Source organism: Podarcis vaucheri, assembly GCF_965113315.1.
Source record: "Podarcis vaucheri genome assembly, chromosome: 8".
Classification (NCBI taxonomy): domain Eukaryota; kingdom Metazoa; phylum Chordata; class Lepidosauria; order Squamata; family Lacertidae; genus Podarcis; species Podarcis vaucheri.
Window position 1 is genome coordinate 72,428,533 of NC_138766.1, and position 21,719 is coordinate 72,450,251.

Consider the following 21,719-nt stretch of genomic DNA (forward strand, 5'->3'; position numbering starts at 1 on the left):
AAAAACCTCAGGGATCAGGCAGGAATATAAGGGATATATTCCTTGATATATCCTGGACCCAGCCTGAGGAGTATTTACTAAATGAGTAATGTCCAATCCATCACTTATTTGTGGCAAAGTGAGCTGGTTTCATTCCACTGCTGCTCCATTTCCCGCTGTCCCGCTGTTTCCTATGGCAGCATTATATTGTTGCACACCACCCCAATCTCTGAGCAGTGTGAAATTCCAGAGGTTCCAGGTGCTTCACCTGTGTTCAGTTTCCTCAGAATGAGCAACGACAGAGACTCTGGGATATGGCTTATTTACACATTGAAGATTTCACTTGTTTGTCCTTTGTCTCCCATTCCAATTACATTTTATACACTTTAGATATTACTTTAACATTACAGTTTAACAGGTCTCTCTCTAGTTGTGATAGTTGTTCCCCAAACCCCCACTTCATATCCTTTTTAAATACTTCATTCAAATGATGATATTGTAACCATGTTGTTAACATCCCTGATAAATTCTTAAACTATTTTAATTTAAATTCTCCACCCTTCTCTCTTAGCAGATTTCTATGTCACCCAACCTTCCATCATATTTTTATTTTTCAACACTATGACTTCCAAAGGTGAAAGCCAAAGTGGTGTTTTAGTCTCCAATAAGTTTTTATATTTATCCCATATTCTATACATTTTTTCCCTAATTATATGGTTTGTGAAACCTTATGTACTTTTGCCTTTTCATACCACAAATAAGCATGTCAACCCCAAATATTATCATGACCTTCCAAATCTAAAATATGCAAATTCTTCAATAACAACCACTCCTTCAACCAGCACAGACAAGATGCTTCATAATATATCTGGTGGGGAGAAACCTCCTCCCTCTTTCGTATCTATCAGTATTTTATATTTTATTCTCTGTTTTTTCCCTTGCCAGGTATATTTAGAAATATATTTTTTGCCATTTGTTGAAACAATCTGTCGTGTCAATCACCAGTATTGATTGAAACAAAAATAAGATTTTTGGTAGTACATTCATTTTTATGGTTGACACTCTGCCCAACAATGAAAGCTTCATTCTACCCCATATTTGCAAATTTCTATTAATATCCTCCCAAGTTCCCAAATAGTTATCTTTATAAAAATTTATATTATTTGCCGTTAACCATACACCTAAATATTTTGTAGGTTTTTATTACTCTCATCATTTATATTTTTTACCAGGAGCTTGATTTAATCTTTATTAATGTTAAGACCTGCTTTTTTTTTCTTTTTAATGTGTGCTTTTAAGTTTACAGAACAAATACATAGGTCAAGAATGGGAACCTTTGGCCCTCTAGTTGATGCCGGACTAAAACTCTCATCCTGGCATTTGGCTATACTGGTTGGTGCTGATGAGTCCAGTGAATATGAAGGGTTTATATAATAAACTGTGGTTTTCATAAAGGGTAGGAGATGACTTACTGCATTTTAAACTTAGAAAAATAGAGCTACTCTTACACACACAAAACGTTACACTCTGGCTATTTATTCTCCTAGATTCTACTTATTTTACAAGGCATTCCTCTGCTGCTTATAATTTCTTCTCCTAATAACAGTGTCTTTTGAGGGAGTGATGGTTTCCCTTTAGGTATGTCATATTTCCAGAGAAAAGGGTATTGTCTTTTATTTTAGAACAATTTATTCTTACATGCCTCATATATACTGCAGTTTATGAAATATTGAAGGCTCATAGTCAGGTTACTCAGATCATCCTCCCCTCTAATAGCAAACATAGGTGGTTGAGTGCCTATTGGTTTGGAAACAAAATATTACCAAGCAATAAGGTAGCATGTTCTGCATATTTGTGGGACTACGTATGTATGATGATGTGCTCAAATTCATAAATTACCTGACAAATAACCTGTCAGCTTGTACAACGCTGGTGGCAGTTGACAGCTGGAGAGATAGAGAACATGAGGCTAATGATAGGACAACTTTGTTGGATACAACCCGTAGTTATTAAATGCTTTTGAGATGGGTGCCCAGTTGCATGGTGGGAAAAGTTGTTTAACTACATCATGATGGTTCATTACAGTTGAAACAGAAGGGTTAAAAGTCTCATTTGTCATTTATATCATCATTGTTTTTATTCCTTTAAAACCATTCTTCCACTCTGAGATGGTTTTGTTTCCAAAGGCTAAAAGATTCTCATTGCTAAGAATTTGTTCTAGCAAGATTGCATTTAGCAGGTAAATCTTAACAGACTCACATTTTGAAGCATTGGCATGCCTTTTTAAAAAATCATGTACACCAATGAGGGCTGTACCGTGTGATTTTTCTGAATGTGCAGAAGAGATGAAATAGCAAAACCACTACAGTTTCCTGCTATTTAAATCAGGGCTGAGGAACCTCAAGCCTGGGGGTCAAATGCAGCCCTCAAGACCTTCTTATCCAGCCTTTAAGAGTCTTCCCAGCCATGCCCCATCCTGGGTCCATGGTCCTCATTTGTCCTGCTCTGTGCTGTCCTGTGTGCTTTCATCGGTCTGAAATGTGTCCTTGAACTATGGTGATGCCTCTTTCTTTGCCTGGCTGGAGATTAATTAGATGTGTTGTGGAATGATCTAGCTTTTGAGTGAGTAGAATATAGCAGACAGTGCACTTTCCCCCCCCTTTGGCCCTCCCCACCATTTTTATGTAGCCCCCGTAATGTTCCCATGAGCATTCATGAGCAGGCTAAACAAATTTCTCCATCCCAATATAAACAAAAATGCTGGTGAAATGCTGTTTCACGTGCTATTTTGTTCTTACAGCTGGCCTACAGATGCAGGAAAATCACATGGCAAAACTTTTTCTTCCTCCTAAGAACCCAAGCCTATCATTTTCTTGACATGCTTTCTGTTGGCATGCAGTTTTTGATGTAGTTTTTTGTTTGTAGTTGCATCCAAACGTGGGATCAGAGCAAGACAGAGTGAGGCAGCTGAGTCCTGCTTCACTGCCCCCAGGTGTAGAGGAGCATGCTGTCCCTTCACCAGTGCTGAAGTAAGAGTCAATTATTAGTCAGTTGGCTTTGGGCTTTGGTACATGGAATAGGAGAGGCATGCCATCTTGTCTTTCCTAAGACAGCAAAATACTTGCATTAGATCTTCTCACCTGCATTCTGATGTGGTATAGTTAAAAAGGACTATACTGTCAGTTTTTTTCTGAATGTGTAGCTGACCCTTCATGAGACCCATAAAGCAGGCTTGTATGGGTTGAATTAGCGTGACATTACTTTTAAGACACACGGACTTCCGGGTTAGCGCTATCGGCAAATGGCGGAGTTCCTCCGACCAGAGGAACTGGCTCCGTGGAAACTGGGTCTTCCCGCCGCGGCGAAGGTGGGGACCCGCTAGAAATCCCAGGTGGAGGAAGCCTGGGGACGTGGGGTTCGGCAGGGCACCTACGCACCGGGAACCCCATTTTGGGGCTCCGGAGTGAAGTGGGGTGAGTGGCGCGGTGCTGCGAACTGATTGCTACTTTCACGGAGTGAAGCCGCACAGCCATTGCCGAAGAGCGCTGACTTTTTCCTGTGGACAATTGGATTTAAAATAAGTATCCGTGAGTAGAAACGGAAAATTGGATCAAGAAATATCTTAATTTGGCACCGAAGCGGGAAGGTTCAAAACAGGAACTCCGCCTTCCGCTTTTTGTACATAGACTGAAGCAAAAACCTTGTAAGCTAAAGCCTGGAAAGTCATTTAAAAAGTTTAAATTTCCTTCATTTTTAATTACTGAAACCCCCTTGGAAGCAGGAGAAAAGGGGGGGGGACTTTGTTTAATGCCTGCAGGAGAGCGAGTGAAGAAAGATAAGTTTCCACCGTCTCTAACCTGGGAATGGGGTGTCAGAGACAGAAATTCTTGGAGAGGTTCATTGACTGTGAATGGAATACTTTGACAGATAGCTAAAGAAGATGTTGCCTTCTGAAAAAATATCTGAAAAATGAAAGTAATTTTCCTTTGTTGGACTTGCCTTAAAAAAATGGATACAAATAGAAGTTGTCTCCTCTAGAGGGAGCTTGCTAAATTGTTGCTGCAGTCTACTTGAGGACTCTACAGCTGTCAGATTAAGATCGTGGGACCAGTCCTTTTTGACCTTGACTAAATATGAGCTGGGAGGAAGTTTTGGTGCTTGCTTTATGCAAGACAAGTGCCTTGCTGGAACAGATGGCATGAGAAGATGGATTTGATGAATGAGAAAATGAATTTGATGACTGTTGTGGTTAATAACTGTGGACAAACAGGGAATATTGATACAGAAACTATTCAGGGACCAACTCAGGAACCTGTACTGATTGGGCAAGTGCAGAAGATAATGGAGGAGGTTGCGGTTGCACCTCAAATAATACAAATGGAGAGACCCAAGGCCCTACAGGAGCATAAGCCGCTGTCTTTGAAGATTGAAGTTGGAGTCGGCCAGGGGGAGTCTGGAGCTGAGGAGGTCCTTAACTTTGGAGAGACCTTGAAATATGTTTTTAAATATTTTTTGGACTACATTGATGACTGTGGGGAGTAGGACTCTGGGGAATGGGCTGGTTGGATGAAGGGAGACGAAGATAATTTTGGGTTGGAATCCCCCAGAGACCTACTCCCCAACGAGAAAGGAAAGAAACTAAGAAAGAGACCAACAAAAGACAGGGAGAAGTGCAAGTATAAACAAGAAGAAGAAAATCTGCAGAAGGGACATGGAAGAGACTTAAGGGCCTCGGACATTAGATTACCAGGTTGATGGACTAGATGGAATGGACAGTAAGGACTGACACGACCCGAGACCAGGAAGAAGAGATGTTGGATGAAGATTGGAAGAAAATTTATAAAGAAAAAAAATCCCCCCCTAGGGAATTAGCCTAAAATTAATGAACATTAGGGAAAATGTTGGAATGAAACTATATGACTCTAGTAGAAAAGATATCAGGAGTTATGTATGATCGAGTATTAAGCGTTAAGCTCTAAAGTATTTTTTTTTTTGGTAAGATAAGGTTAAATAACTTAAGGTAATTTGAATAACAGAATATGGGGAAAGGATGGAAAGGATTTGTTGTGTTAATTAATAGGTTAAATTGTTAAGATAAATTATTTAGTAAAAATTGAGAAAGATGGAAAGAATTTGCTGAAATAATCAATTAAACTAGAATACAAAAAGGGAGGTGTGAGGAGGTCAATGAAACAAGCAAATGGAAGTTAAAGATATGTAATATGGGATTTGTGTCTTTCCCCCCCCTTCTTTTTTATCTTTTTGCTGTATTGTTGCATTGGTTTTTATGTCTTGTTTTTTCCCCCTCTTGTTTTTTCTCTCTCTATGTATTGTAGTGTTGTTGTTGTTTTTTTCTTTTCTGTAATTTTGAAATTATTAATAAATATTATTTTTTTTAAAAAAATACTTTTAAGACACACAATGGTGTTGAAAAGCTGTGAAAACTTCCTTTTAGAGCAACCTCAAGACTTTTATTTGGATTCTTTTCCTTTAGGTATCATTTTGGCATGTTGTTCTTTCTTGAAAGCATACGTGTTATTGAGTTACTGGGTTATTTCATGTTTTGATCTTTTTTTATATAAAAAAAAATCTGTCTAGTTACTCTCTGCCTCTTTTTTTAAAGTTTGCAATAGCACTATTAAGTGCTGCTGTTACAGTCCAGAAGACGAGATCCCCGTTGGAATCCATCTCCCATGCAAATACCTCATGTGAATGTGTATCTTTTGTTCCTCCACATCCAGTGGACAATTTTTGTGCATGACTAGAGTTGAATTGGAATCCGTATATTCTTCACCATCTGGTTCTGCTAGGTTTAAAAATGGGATGCTGACTTAACAAAAGAAGAGTTTTACAAAATATGTCTATACAGTGGTGCCTCGCAAGACGAAAAGAATCCGTTCTGTGATTCTCTTCGTCTAGCGGTTTTTTCGTCTTGCAAAGCAAGCCCATTGACGGATTAGCGGATTAGCGCTATTAGCGGCTTTTAGCGGCTTATCTGCTGATCGGATCAGCTGATAAGCGGCTTATCGGCTTAGAAAAAGGGGGGGAGGGGAAAACCAGCAGGAACTCGCAAGACATTGTCGTCTTGCGAAGCAAGCCCATCGGAGATTCGTTTTGCAAAGCACCTCCAAAACGGAAAACCCTTTCGTCTAGCGGGTTTTCCGTCTTGCGAGGCATTCGTCTTGCGGGGCACCACTGTAGTTACAAGTAGATTAATCCTGATGAAAAGTGAATCATTATCCTTAGTGTTCTGGATAGCCATTGCTGTTTATTCTCATAAAGACTTACTATATTGTGCTTTTGATAGAATGAAATGCTTAGGAGCACATTTCTCTCATAAGATGCTTTTCTAATGTACACTTTATCCATGGAGAAATCTGTGCTCCCTCTCCTTGTATAAAAAATGTAACTTTTGTGTGCTGGACAGTGAATGGGGGAACTTACCACTCTTAATAAGCATTCATCCTTCTATGAGCATGTGTGTGTGTGTGTGTGTGTGTGTGTGTGTGTTTATACACAAATATAAGGGACTCAATACTGCAGCGCTATCAAGTGCAAAGCATTCACATCAGCATTCCCAAGAAGGTGTGGCAAAGGCATAGAGAATTTCCATGGATAGTGTTTTGTGAGTCTCTTACATATTGTAACATATGTAAAGGACTCACTCTGGCTACATGAAACCTTAACTGCTGGCATCACTAGTGGGCATTTCAGGATTCCAGGTGGGTGGTAGGGAGTTCTACAGCACAAGCTGAATCTGCCTTCCATTGAGCACTGGTGGGCGGTAAGGAAATTTTACCATCAATAAAGATGCATTAGTGGGCGGTAGGTATAAAAAGGTTGACTACCCCTGATTTAGACAGACCAGGCAGCATAATTCAAGATCGCCTACTTCCTCTTCTTCTTTGGCGATCACTTGTACCCTACCTACTATGTAGTGCTTAAGTCCAGGCTCTGGCAATACTTCTTGTTTGCATCCCATACAAATTAAGAATGTGTTCCAATAATTCTGTATGCCAAAGGAATTTTGGACAAACTCTCCATTTGTTCATTTTAATAGCCATATATCTGCCCAAGCTTTCACTGCGTTTTCCCATGAACTGTGACTGCTGGTCAGCCTACTGTGCACAGCTAATTATTATTCACACTGTTTTTGATTGATTGATAGGTTGATAGGTATTTTGTATGCTGAAAAGTATGGAAATTCCTAAGTGACATACATTTTAAGACTTGAAAGCATATATTGCACAAAATAAAATATAGGAAAGCATCTTGAGTAGTGCAACCAACATGGCTGACTCACACTACAGGGAGAGCCATACCACAGTCAACACTCAAGGTGAAGCCTTCCTATAAATTGATTTTCCACAAAAAATGCTTCAAGTAGCCATTGGAAACAATTCTGCAGCATTCAGTTTTCTGCTAGTCCAGCTTGGCTACACATTGAACAGATTGTGCTAAAAATATAGCATGCATGCTTCTTTTTCAGTCACCGGTCATTCTAGAGAAAAGAAGCATAAGCTAACTGTATCTGACGCCTCCTGTGCTGCTTTTTCTGAAGACAGTTTTAATGATTCTAGAAAAGAACAAATGCCCATGAGTTTCCTCTGATAAGCCTATACTTGAGACCCAGGAACATTGCCAGTGATGTGGATACATCTGTAAAAATGGAGCACCAGCTATGGTTGACCAGCTAAAGAAAAAAAATGTTTTGTTGTATTTTATTCATGCTTATTTTATTTTAAAAAATCCATTATTTCTGCCATATCTTCATTTTTATTTTTGCATTTTCTCTCCCTTTTTTAAACACATCGCAGTGCCAGAGAATGGGGATGAAGGTAGGGCAGTTTATTGACTGTTTTATTTCTTCTGTAGCTATGATAGTCTTCAGTGTGTTACTGACTGTATTCCTTGGGCTGAAAATATTGTTTTGAAAGGATTGCCTCAAATAGCCCTCTTTGTGGTTATAGCCTGCCAGCACTTCATGGGCTCCCCATGCAACTGTTGTCATCATTGTTGTTAATTTGTACCCCGCCCATCTGACATGGTTGCCCCAGGCGCTAGGTGTTTTCCAACATATATAAAAACACAATAAAACAAAATAAAACTGCTAGTTGAAAAGCCATGGTCACCTCAACATACAGGCCCCACCACAATCACCTGATCAGGTATGAAGCCCAGGAAACCACACCTTTACTCGATTCTTTCTTTTGCCTTATCAACTAACATGCACAGAAGTCAGACTCTTAAATCAGGACCAAAATGGGGCCTCCCAGGGGCAGGGTGAGCAAGGCTGAGCCTGCCTCAGATCTGTTGGATTCCCAAGCTGGCTTCACGGCTGTCACGTGATCACACAGGGCCTGATGCAGTTCTGATGACTGCACTGGGGTCACTCTGCAGGAAGAGACCAGCCCAATCCACCTCCAGCCTGGCACAAAGGGCATTTGGATTGCTCTGAATGCTACGACGTAAGAGGATAAGAATTTTTGACCCTAAAGGTAAAAAGCCTTAAAAGTACACAAAACCCTTGATAATCAACGAGAAACGGAATATCCACAGGTTAGTAGCAGGGGGAAAAACAAGCTCCCCTTCCCCTGCTTTAAAACAATCATGCCCAGAGGGAGGCTACATTTCTAATTGAAGCTGAAGAGGATTATTAATGAAGCAAGAGACCTTTTAAATTGTATGAAAGGTGGAATTTTGAATGGAATTCACTTTATTAGCTCTCAAAATAAACTTCCACACATCACAACTTCTTAATTACACTGATTACCTGGTATTTACGCTCCTTGAAACGGACATGAAAGTGACATCTCCCATCAGGCTTGTCATTAGTTTTAACATCTCATCATTGTCCTAAGCCAGGCAAGAGCAACCTAGCTGGTCACTTGGGCTAGTAATATTTTTAGCTGAGCCAATGAAGCATGCCAGCAGGCCAAAGAAGAGGAGAAGGAGGAGTTTGGATTTGATATCCCGCCTTCCACTCCCCTTAAGGAGTCTCAAAGTGGCCAACTATCTCCTTTCCCTCCCTCCCTCACAACAAACACTGTGAGGTGAGTGAGGTTGAGAGACTTCAGAGAATAGTGACTAGCCTAAGGTCACCCAGCAGCTGCTTGTGGAGGAGCGGGGCAGCGAACCCAGTTCACCGGATTATGAGTCCATCGCTCTTAACCACTACACCATGCTGGCTCTCACACCACTATGCCATGGGCATGCTGAACCATGAGCTGGGTCTCATCAGATTGAGGCTGCAGCTGCTTCAATGCTTTTATCATCAAACAAGTGTGTAGGAAAGGGCATTTCGAAGCTAGCATTTGTGGAATGTCATAGTCTAAGGAATTACAGAGACAGCATGCTAGGTTTATGGGCTGGTTCACTTGTACACATTTTTAGGCCTTGAATGCCTATTCTAGATCCCTTCATCTCTTGCATATGTATTTTTAAATATATTTTATTCATATGAAATCAACGTGATGGTTTATATTCTCAAAAATGGGATCATACTTAAGTTTCCAACCAACCCACTTGTTACCTACTTCATGGTATAAATATGCATTGTTCTCAATTCTTTTTGAGTAAGGGGATAGAAAAGACTTTCCTTAAAATGCCACACAGTCAGAGACTGAAATATTCTGTACAGTATATTGCCACAAGAGTAGTATTGGTTGTCAACTCGGGTCAACTCAACTACATGATGATGGGACCACAGAAATTCAGAATATTATATGAAAACAATAATGACAGTTATTCAGGTATAGAACCTTGGGTAGACATTTGATCTCTTCATCTTTTAAGAGAGCCGGTATTTTCAAACTTTTCCTGAATCTAGAATGGGCTAGAAACTCAGTGTTTAAAATGGAAGCTGCAGTGGTATGTTTCACCAGCTGCTATTTTCCAAAAATAGTGAAGTTGGCTGTATTCAGGAAAACTGCTTTGGGGTAAGCAGTACAACGGACATCTGTCTCATCACCATATTGTCTTACTTTAAAGACAAAACAAAAACAATCCCTCTTCCCCTTGTCACAAACTTGAAAATCTGTTTTGGAAAACAAAATACAAGTGTCATCCTATGGCAGAAATGTTTTTCTCTTGTTAACTGTTGTGTCTTTGACATGGCGGACATGATTGGGATCCCAAGAACAATATAACATAGAAATCTGTCTAGCCTACACAACAACACGGATTGCAGTGGCTTCCTTAATAAATGTTTAAGGGTTAAATACTAGGCTTACATTCCTTTACATTCCTTGGAAAATATTTTTTTTTTTGTTAAATATTGCCATGTAAGACCTGCCTTCCTTGCAAGTGGAGGAGATAAAGGGGTTGCTCGTTTGCATATGTTCATTCATTTAAACAGATATAGATGATGATAATGATGATGATAATAATAATAATAGGCATATAAATAAATTATTGGTTTGATTAACGCTATTAACCACTTCCTATAAAACATCTCAGAATGATTAACAATAATAACATAAACAATAAAAATGTATAAAACAATTTAACATATAAGAGCAATTAAAACCATTCCATATATAAACAAATAAATAAATTCCAGTGCAGATACCGATTGGGATAAAAAATCCCCACTTAAAAGTGTTGCTGAAAAGGAAGGTTTGCAGGAGGCACCAAAAAAACAATAGTGATGGTGTTTGACTGATATGTAGCAGGAGGGAGTTTCAAAGGCTTGGTATCACCACTCTGAATGCATTGTAACTGTATTATCAGAATTGTCTAAAAGATGGTTGGATAAAAATCCAATAAAGCTAGTTTACAAGAAAATGCCAAGCACCAATATAGCATTTCTATAGTTTGCTTCTCTGATGTGTATTTTGTACATTAACTAGGACATAGTTAATTCATATCCATATTTGATATTAAAAGTATTATAATTAAGGGAGAATGTAGAAGAGGTTAGTATCATTGGTATTGTACAGGAATCTTGGTCATAGTTCTTCTATTTTGTTTCCTAAATTAATGATCAGTAGCAGCAGTTACTGTTATTTCTTTTAATTTTGGCTTGAATATTCTTAAATAATTGCATGTACTGATTTATGACTAAGTGAGAACAACAGACCTCATAATCACAGAGCTACAGAAGAATAGCTTCAGTCCAGAGAAACTTAAGCATGTTTATGTCTGAGCAAAGCCTCCTGTATCATTTTTGAAGCCTCTTTGAGCAACAATTTGCCATTATTAAAAAAAATGCTTTAGCACCTCATTGCATACATATTCTTGTTCTCTCACCCTCCATTATAATATTTGGTATACATTTCTGACACTTGACTGCAGTTTCATTCTGTTCTAGATTGTTACTACAATATCCTTCTGCTTAACTAAACTGCTTCCATGAAACGCATTATTATATATTTTCAATTACTATTTGATAGTTGTGTTGCAGAAATGGTTGTTGGGAATTTCTTAAATAAATACATACAGCAGCCATTAATATAAAACTTTTTGTTAGCTTCTACATGCTAATATTTAGTGAAGGAAAATGTAGCTTTTAAGAATAGCTTTTACACTTTAATTTTTTGTTAGGATAAAAAGTATTACTCTTATAAGTCATTCTTCCATGCCACTAGGGATGAACATATTTGGCAATGTATCAAATATTTTAAGCATTAATTGTTAGGCCCACAAACATAGGATATCCAATGTTAATCACGTTCAGAGTAAATCCACTGGAATGAATGGGTTTGTGTCCATTTATTCCTCATTAGGTCTACTCTGAGTATATTGCCCATACTCATTTTTTTTAAATACAGAAAATATCTTACCAAGATTATTTGATTTCATTGGAAGTAAATTTTACAGGATAGCTTCTATACAATATATAAAAATTATGAGGAAACATTATTTTGTGTTGACTGATCATGTTAAGCTGGCCTTCATTACTGGCACATTCAAAAATGATTTCCATTTTGAAAATCTATATGCTTGTTCCATGTGTTTCTGCTTTTTAAAAATCATAATGGGTTTGTTTGCTTGTTTTTCCTCTTGGATAGTCTAGCAACAGCAACAAATCTTGTCAAAACCTTATATTAGAACCATGTTAAATGTTGACACAGTTGGTGTTAAACAATTAAATTCTCAATGATTGGGTTTTTTGTTTGTTTGTATATGTGTTTTTGCCTTTGTAGCTATCTTATTCATCACAAACAAAAGAATGGATTTATTGTTTATGTTGAAGAACATACATAATCATTTAAGTCAATCTCCCAATATTCACCATTATGAGTAAAAATGCTTATATTGATGCCATTTTTTAAAAAACAACAACACAGAATTGTAAATTAACTGGTTATTTTATTTTGAATTTGACAGGTGCTATGGATGTGGAAGAAAGAAATCGCCAAATGAAAATGAACAAATACAAACAGGTAGCAGGATCAGACTCCAGGCTGGAGCAAGATTATCATTCAAAGGCAAGGGCATTTTGTTTTGAAAAGCAGCAAAATGAGTAACTGTTTAATCAGGCAGTGAAATGCTAGTAATCATTGCATGGTAGCATTTGTAATTAAGAGCGAAATCCTGTACATGTTTACTTGAAAGTGAATCCCACTGTATTCAATAGGTTGGACCTTTGCTAAAAGGCTTGTTAGCTCCCATTTTTTGTAGCAGTGTCTGCCTGAGGTTAGGGTCCTCAAGAGTTGAACCCTACAAAGCATAAGGGTTTATTGCCAGACAGAAAAACCACCTCACCTCTCTGTACTTGAAAAACTGTGTTCTGCATATGCAAAGGGGATGGAGGGTAATCCCATGTCAGTGTGTATAGAACTGCAGTCAGGAGATTCTGATCAGATTTTTAAAACTATAATTAATTTTACCAAGCTCTCATTGAATGTAAATCAGAACTAGTGTGCTAAGAATAGAAAGAATGTAAAGTAGTTGCCTGCTTCAGAAAGTGATTAATGACCAATTAATCATGTGATAGAATGTACCAATAATAGGAAATGAGCTTAGTAAACTGTAAAGAGATAAACTGATTTAGTACATGTCTGGAATTAACATTTTTTTAAAAATCTACTATGTTCTATATCTTATTCTTATGCTGTATAAAATACATTAAAGTTTTCAGTATAGCTCTGATTTTCACCAAGCTTTAAATCTTAAGGTTGCAATCCTATACATACTTACCTGAAACTAAGTTCCACTGAACTCATTTACTATGTTCAAGATGTAATGATAAACCATGCTTAATGCTATGGGAATAAGCTGCAGTGAGCCTTGAGATTTTACATTTATCCTTTCATGTAGGGGGAAGGAGTACTTTGGAAGCAATTTCAAATTCCCTTAATCTTGGCTTGCCATTCCATCAAAACCCAGAATCATGGTTTATCATCAGCTATGGTCAGTTTCCAAGCAAGTCATATTATGACTTCTGAAGCTGCAGTCTGTTTCATCATTGTTACTGTAAATCACAGTCCCAAGCTTCGGTGAAATTGCAAGCTGTTTTCGGGGGAAATGGAAAGCAAGCACAACCAAAGTCATCTTCCTGTAGTATATGAGAGGGGAGGAAAGAACAGCCAAACCTAAGCCATAGCTCATTCACAGACTGCTAAGCCATGGTTTAGTCTTACATCTGAGTAGACACATATAGGATTTCACTATTAGGTACTACTAATAAGAACAGATAGATTTCAGGCACATAAATGGAGGGATGCTTCAGGTGCTGCCATATCAGTGGATTCAGGTGCTGCTATTTTTTGGGGGGGTGTCTATATAGGTTTATAGCATTATTATTGCTCTTGGAATATTCCTTTCTAAGTTACCAAAAATAAATAGATTGTGTCATACTATGAGAGATTTTATTAATCTCATGTGACATGAAAATTATTCATTTATCAGAAACTGGATATTGACTGTTCAAAGTTTGATGATTCCATTGGAAAATTACTGTACTTCATGTTCTGCTATTGAGCATTACTTAACGTCCATTGGTAATTGGAGTAGCATCTTATTAGATAAAACTTTTGATGTATTGCTAAAAAAGAAAAAGTCATTGCCACATTTGTATATTAGTTGCTTGCTAAAAAGATTGGGCAAGGTGCCTCAAACCACACTCACAGGCATTTGAAAGACAAAACTTTCTCAATAAGCATGATTAGTAATATGGACAATTTCAGCCTTCTTAATATTTAGTCCCGAAAGTGTTTGCATCAAGCATGTTCTTCAACTGACCTTAACCTTCAGGGAGTCTTTTGATGGGCTGCTGCCATGAGTAGGGAGCTGCAAAGCTAGACGTTTGTAGCTAGAGAGCTGTGGCTTAATCTCATTCATTCAGTCATCATTTTATTTGTATGCCTCCTTTCCGTAGCTGGAAACATGCTCAAGGCGGCTTACAACAGGATCAAATTTACGTAATTACAAACATAACATAACAAAAGTAGCAGTAGAAAAACCATCCAAAATTACACAACCAAAATGAACAATTTTCACCTGAAACATAAGAAGCCCCTGGACTTCTATTAGAAACTATCTCCGTTGAGGCAGCCCATCTTCTTGTTGTCACAAATAGCTTTCACACTTTTGTATATGAATAAGAATGTCATTTAGGCAAAACAAACAAAAGGAATAAGTAAATATTTAGGTCCTTGGAATGAAATTATGGCTCTGTTAGAGCATATTTTGGAATGTCCAATAACTTCCTTCTGTTGGAATGTATGTTCTAAATCATCTGGCGCTGGTAGTTTTCCAAACGTTTCTTGCTGAGGAATGCAGTAAGCATACACCAGACACCTAAGAATAGATTTCCTTTTATGTAGGCAAAGATATCAACAAACACTAGGAAGTGAGTTCTACTTCACTTCTATTTCAGTCATATGCACAAATCCAAGTGTCACAGTTGGTAATATAAAAAGTGAAAACACAAATGGAAATATCCCTCCTTGGTTGAGTTTGCTAGGACTCTATGCCTAAACCAGTGCTTTCACTCAGTTAAAGATATCTTAGCTGATTAATCATTTGAATTTTATGGAATAAATTAATCAATGCAATTCTTGTATTCATATTTCCCAGTAGCAACTTAGAAATATGAACATAAAAATATACACATATGGATTGGAATGCATATTTTCCCCCTCTCAGAATCACACACATAGACACTTCTTCTAACCACATGACAACATAGCCATACACACAGAGCAGGAAAGTCAACTCAGTCAAGACACACATATAGAAACGTAACCAAAATAGAATAACCAGCTCTCTTTTTCAAACCCACACAAATACAACACAACACACAAAGGGCAAAGTGAGGAGAACTCACCACTGGCACCAGCTGAGGCTAATCCACTGCTGCCACTCTTACCACAAGGCAGCAGCCATTCATTGCTTGCTGAACAGAAATCCTCCCTTCTGCCACCCGCCTCTGCACTGCCAGTCATCCTTCTTCCGCAGCCAAGAATGCTCTATCATCTGCCATCAAGAGTTCCATTGGCATTCTACCATAAGGAAGCATGCTTAGGCTCAGACTCCCTGACTTGCCTTTCTAAGGCTCCATCTGCACTGTACATTGAAAGCAGTATCATTCAACTTTAAACAGTTGCAGAATCATGGGAACTGTAGTTTCTTAAGAGTGCTAAGAATTGTTAGTTTCTTATAGAGCTACAATTCCCAGAGTGCTAATCAATCCCTATTTGCAGGGAACTCTGGGAATTGTAGCTCTGTGAGGGAAATAGGGGTTTCCTAACAATTCTCAGCACCCTTAACAAACTACAATTAATTTGTTGTAGTAGTTAGTTTAATTGTTGTTGTTGTAATTAGTTTAATCAACTCAACACTGAAGGTCCTATCTTGAACAAATGTCATAGGGAGTCTGTCCTTCTGAGTAAATGACCTTACATTGCTGCCTGCCACTATTTATTTATTTATCCTGACATTTATGTTCAGCTTGACAACTTGATAACAAGATATTGAAGTGCATCAGAAAATCTTTATAATATAATCAAATCAAACATGAGTGCAACACAAACTAATATATAAAGGGGGAATAAGAATTGCATCCCTCACAGTTGGAGCAGAGGTGGACAGAAAGGTGACAAATATGCATTGTTGCCCATACCAGTGCTCTCTATCTGCCGTCAGCTCTTATGCATGCTGGCTCACCCATTCACTTTAGAAGAGGCACAGCTCCATACATTTGTCTCTGTTCACACCAAAGCTCTGTCTCCAGTTAAATTAATGGAACTGTACTTTCAGCTCGGTGTGTCCATTGGAGCCCTCACTTAGCCTGGATTGTGTACATCATCATAAGAGTAGTATACCCATCTGAGGAACAGAAAAGCTCTGTTGTAATTGAGTTGTAATTGAGAGAAATTGTATGCCCATATATGTTTTTTTCTGGCAACTGGGAATTATTTATTTATTTATTTATTTATTTATTTATTTATTTATTTGATACATTTTTGTCTTTGTTATCCAGTGACTAATTTATTCTGGTAATTTACTAAGGAAATTGTTCAGTGTATATTAAAATGAAGAGTCGGAAAGGAAAAGGCAGCAATATATATATTAGTACTGGGAGGCCTACACTTACTGTTGAAAATGGAATTGGTATTCAAGCTGGTATCCTACAGTTGTAATGAGCAGACTGGTAGAGTAAACTCATTGATGAGGGAAAAACCTTAGCTTTGGCATACTATGTTTATCACACTGTTTACCTTAAGCAATCAAAGTTACTGAGTGCTAGCTTAATAAGACTCAGAAAAAAAGAGTCTGAACTTTGCAAGATTAACATTCACTGAAGACCTCCACCAAGTCAGATCCATGACTATCAAGAATCAAGACTATAACATCTTAATGGTCAACACTATTTAGGCTGGAATCTTTTACCCATTCACTGGGAGTAAGTTCTCATTGAACATAATGAGACTTATTTTTGAGTAGATATGTATAGGATTGCACTGTAAGTTTGTTATTTTACATTTCCATTTTGAGACTGGAGCAGAGAAATAAATATATACTTTTCAGAGGAGCAACATATGCAGCACAAACTACAACTATAACCAAAGCTGCAGCAATATTATTTAGCAGCAATAAAATTAATTTTGTAGTATTGGATAAATAGTAGAGGGTGACAAGAAATGTATTTTCCTAAGAATAAAGTGGGTAGGAGAGGGTCAGTTATCAAATTTATATATGCCATGAATGCTTCTCAAAAGCAGTTAGAAAACATCAACAATCTAATAGGAAAACTAAATGATTTTGTGAAGGGAAATTGATTATAGGAAGAGGCTAGAATGCATTTAGAAACCGAATGATAGATAAGAATAGGCAAGGCCTGGGAAATGTGGTAGAGGCAATTTGAAAGATGGATGAAGGCAAAATAGGTTGTGGACATACGTAATAAATTCCCATTTATTTTTCTCCTATTAATTGTGATCTAATCAATTTACTCTTAAACTGATTTACATTTATCTCATACCTTCTGCATTAATGAGAGATTGACTAAAATATTTTATCAAAATCTATATGAATATTGGAAATTCAACTTGATTAATGTATATTAGTTACAGCTTTTGTGGGCATGCCCCATGACTCTAACCTTTAGATATGCTGCAACCGTGTTGTTGGCACTATTAATGAAAATTTGAGAGGGTAGAGAATTTGTCATAAGTATATTAGCAGCAGCTAACATAATTTTGGCAAGATGCTGGAAGGTAAGTACAACACTCATCAGAAATAATGAATGAATAAATGAGTGAATGTAGTAGAAATGAAACCATTATTAAGTATTATACTAGAGATTAGTGTAGACGTATACACAATTCTAATAAAAGTGGAGTCAATAAAGATATACAATTGCCAAGTTTTCTCTGAACTATATATAATGTGAAAAATATTATTTGTGCTTTTGTTACATTATTTTATTTAACAGAATTTATATAACACACAAACTGAAGTCCTCCAAGCAGTTTACAAAAGACAATGTTATCAACATTTTGCTGTCAGTGTCTATTGTGTCCTTTTCTTTATCTTTTTAAAAGTAACAAATTTGTGACAATTTTGTATTTGGAGAATAGACACATAAATGACAGGTTTCCCCCCTGGGACTGTGAAGCTATAGTTCTTGGCAATGGACTCAGGTTTGAATCCTATCGATAGTAGGCATGTGCTCCTTTTGTTTGCAGTAAAACTCTGTAATGCAGCAGAATGTAACTTTCCTGTATTTGCATGGAACTATTACAGAGAGATCGGGGTTTTATTAAGTGTTAGGATAGAATATATATGAGGACAGATTTGAGTCTCTCTGTATATGTGGAGATGGTGCTTTATTACTATATTGATCATTTTGAGAGAGAAACAGAGGGAATTCATCTCCAAGGTAACTGTGGAGCAAAATTCTCTGCAAATCAAGAGGCTTTGTTGACCAACATTATGAAAAACAGCAAAGACGATCAGTGAAAAGTAGAAATCCTACATATTGGCATAAGCACTATTTTAAATAGGGACGCGGGTGGTGCTGTGGATTAAATCACAGAGCCTAGGACTTGTTGATCAGAAGGTCGGCGGTTCAAATCCCCACAACGGGGTGAGCTCCCATTGCTCAGTCCCTGCTCCTGCCAATCTAGCAGTTCGAAAGCACGTAGATAAATAGGTACCACTGTAGCGGGGAGGTAAACGGCGTTTCCATGCACTGCTCTGGTTTGCCAGAAGCAGCTTAGTCATGGTGGCCACATGACCCGGAAGCTGTATGCTGGCTCCCTCGGCCAGTAAAGTGAGATGAGCGTCGTAACCCCAGAGTCAGCCACGACTGGAGCTAATGGTCAAGGGTCCCTTTACCTTGACCTTTACTATTTAAATATTAAATATGAAAACCATGCTTTTGTAAAAAAATAAATAAATCTACATGTCACTTTAAACCATAGCTCAGTATAATGTGCACCTTTGATTGTTGAACTAAGCATGAAACTATAGTTTAGCTGCAGTTTGTTGATTTGAACAAAACAACAAACTGTAGTTAAAAGCAGAAGCAAAGGCACCTGAACTTCTCCTTCCAAACTGATGGGAGAGGGAGGAGTTACAACCCTAATTCTCACTATACCTATGGTTCAGGCAAATCCTGAAGGAAAGCAGCCTGGTTCAGAAAAAAATTGGGATTTTCCAAGTCAATGTAGGATCTTTTTGAAGTGCCCCAAACTGAAGTGGGATCTCTGTAGTGATAGGAGTGCTTTGAAGCTTTACAAGTTTTTGCCTTTTTAAAAAAAAATGCCTGCAAAAATGGAAATATTTCTCCCCCAGCTTGCCCTATAAGTAAAATACCAAGTACAGAAGAGGGCACGGAGAGTCCTTTCGTGACAGACATATCTGGTTTCTAATCAGAGGAAAATAAAATCACAATGCCTGGGGGAAGATGTGTTGATGTAACGTATATCTTGTTTGCATGCCCAGGAGCATGATTCCTGCAGCCCAGTAAGGGACTAACCTTGTTGTTGTTTAGTCGTTTAGTCGTGTCCGACTCTTCATGACCCCATGGACCAGAGCACGCCAGGCACTTCTGTCCTCCACTGCCTCCCGCAGTTTGATCAAACTCATGCTAGTAGCTTCAAGAACACCATCCAACCATCTCATTCTCTGTCGTCCCCTTCTCCTTGTGCCCTCCATCTTTCCCAACATCAGGGTCTTTTCCAGGGAGTCCTCTCTTCTCATGAGGTGGCCAAAGTATTGGAGCCTCAGCTTCACGATCTGTCCTTCCAGTGAGCACTCAGGGCTGATTTCCTTCAGAATGGAGAGGTTTGATCTTCTTGCAGTCCATGGGACTCTCAAGAGTCTCCTCCAGCACCATAATTCAAAAGCATCAATTCTTCGGCGATCAGCCTTCTTTATGGTCCAGCTCTCACTTCCATACATCACTACTGGGAAAACCATGGCTTTTACTATACGGACCTTTGTTGGCAAGGTGATGTCTCTGCTTTTTAAGATGTTGTCTAGGTTTGCCATCGCCTTTCTCCCAAGGAGCAGGCGTCTTTTAATTTCGTGACTGCTGTCACCATCTGCACTGATCATGGAGCCCAAGAAAGTAAAATCTCTCACTGCCTCCATTTCTTCCCCATCTATTTGCCAGGAGGTGATGGGCCCAGTGGCCATGATCTTCGTTTTTTTGATGTTGAGCTTCAGACCATATTTTGCGCTCTCCTCTTTCACCCTCATTAAAAGGTTCTTTAATTCCTCTTCACTTTCTGCCATCAAGGTTGTGTCATCTGCATATCTGAGGTTGTTGATATTTCTTCCAGCAATCTTAATTCCGGCTTGGGATTCATCCAGCCCAGCCTTTCGCATGATGAATTCTGCATATAAGTTAAATAAGCAGGGAGACAATATACAGCCTTGCCGTACTCCTTTCCCAATTTGGAACCAATCAGTTGTTCCATGTCCAGTTCTAACTGTAGCTTCTTGTCCCACATAGAGATTTCGCAGGAGACAGATGAGGTGATCAGGCACTCCCATTTCTTTAAGAACTTGCCATAGTTTGCTGTGGTCAACACAGTCAAAGGCTTTTGCATAGTCAATGAAGCAGAAGTAGATGTCTTTCTGGAACTCTCTGGCTTTCTCCATAATCCAGCGCATGTTTGCAATTTGGTCTCTGGTTCCTCTGCCTCTTCTAAATCCAGCTTGCACTTCTGGGAGTTCTCGGTCCACATACTGCTTGAGCCTTCCTTGTAGAATTTTAAGCATAACCTTGCTAGCATGTGAAATGAGTGAAATTGTGCGGTAGTTGGAGCATTCTTTGGCACTGCCTTTCTTTGGGATTGGAATGTAGACTGATCTTCTCCAATCCTCTGGCCACTGCTGAGTTTTCCAAACTTGCTGGCATATTGAGTGTAGCACCTTAACAGCATCATCTTTTAAAATTTTAAACAGTTCAGCTGGAATACCATCACTTCCACTGGCCTTGTTATTTGCAGTGCTTTCTAAGGCCCATTTGACTTCACTCTCCAGGATGTCTGGCTCAAGGTCAGCAACCACACTACCTGGGGTGTACGAGACATCCATATCTTTCTGGTATAATTCCTCTGTGTATTCTTGCCACCTCTTCTTGATGTCTTCTGCTTCAGTTAGATCTTTACCACTTTTGTCCTTTATTATGGTAATCTTTGTACGAAATGTTCCTTTCATATTTCCGATTTTCTTGAACAGATCTCTGGTTCTTCCCATTCTGTTGCTTTCCTCTATTTCTTTGCATTGCTCGTTTAAGAAGGCCTTCTTGTCTCTCCTTGCTGTTCTTTGGAAATCTGCATTCAGTTTCCTGTATCTTTCACTATCTCCCTCGCATTTTGCTTGCCTTCTCTCCTCCGCTATTTGTAAGGCCTCGTTGGACAGCCACTTTGCTTTCTTGCATTTCTTTTTCATTGGGATGGCTTTAGTTGCTGCCTCCTGTATAATGTTGCGAGCCTCCACCCATAGTTCTTCAGGCACTCTGTCCAGCAAATCTAAATCCTTAAACCTGTTCCTCACTTCCACTGTGTATTCATAAGGGATTTGGTTTAGATTGTATCTTACCTGTCCAGTGGTTTTTCCTACTTTCTTCAGTTTAAGCTTGAATTTTGCTATAAGGAGCTGATGATCTGAGCCACAGTCAGCTCCAGGTCTTGTTTTTGCTGACTGTATAGAGCTTCTCCATCTTTGGCTGCAGAGAATATAATCAATCTGATTTCGATGTTGCCCATCTGGGGATGTCCATGTGTAGAGTCGTCTCTTGTGTTGTTGGAAAAGCGTGTTTGTGATGACCAGCT

General features: G+C 38.5%; 1 protein-coding gene across 24 annotated transcripts in view; it reads left to right on the top strand.

The window, feature by feature from the left end:
• The window catches only part of RIMS2 (regulating synaptic membrane exocytosis 2), a 372,071-nt gene that overhangs the window by 279,515 nt on the left and 70,837 nt on the right, over positions 1-21,719 (top strand). For 10 of the 24 annotated variants that reach the window (XM_082235402.1, XM_082235412.1, XM_082235413.1 and 7 more), the window contains 2 exons: positions 7,797-7,817; positions 12,310-12,410. The exons of 9 other annotated variants lie outside the window; for them this stretch is intronic. In XM_082235402.1, the coding sequence (XP_082091528.1) occupies positions 7,797-7,817; positions 12,310-12,410 (122 nt within the window). The remainder of the gene's footprint in view (positions 1-7,796; positions 7,818-12,309; positions 12,411-21,719) is intronic. 5 more of the 24 variants (XM_082235421.1, XM_082235423.1, XM_082235424.1 and 2 more) reach the window with 1 other exon arrangement.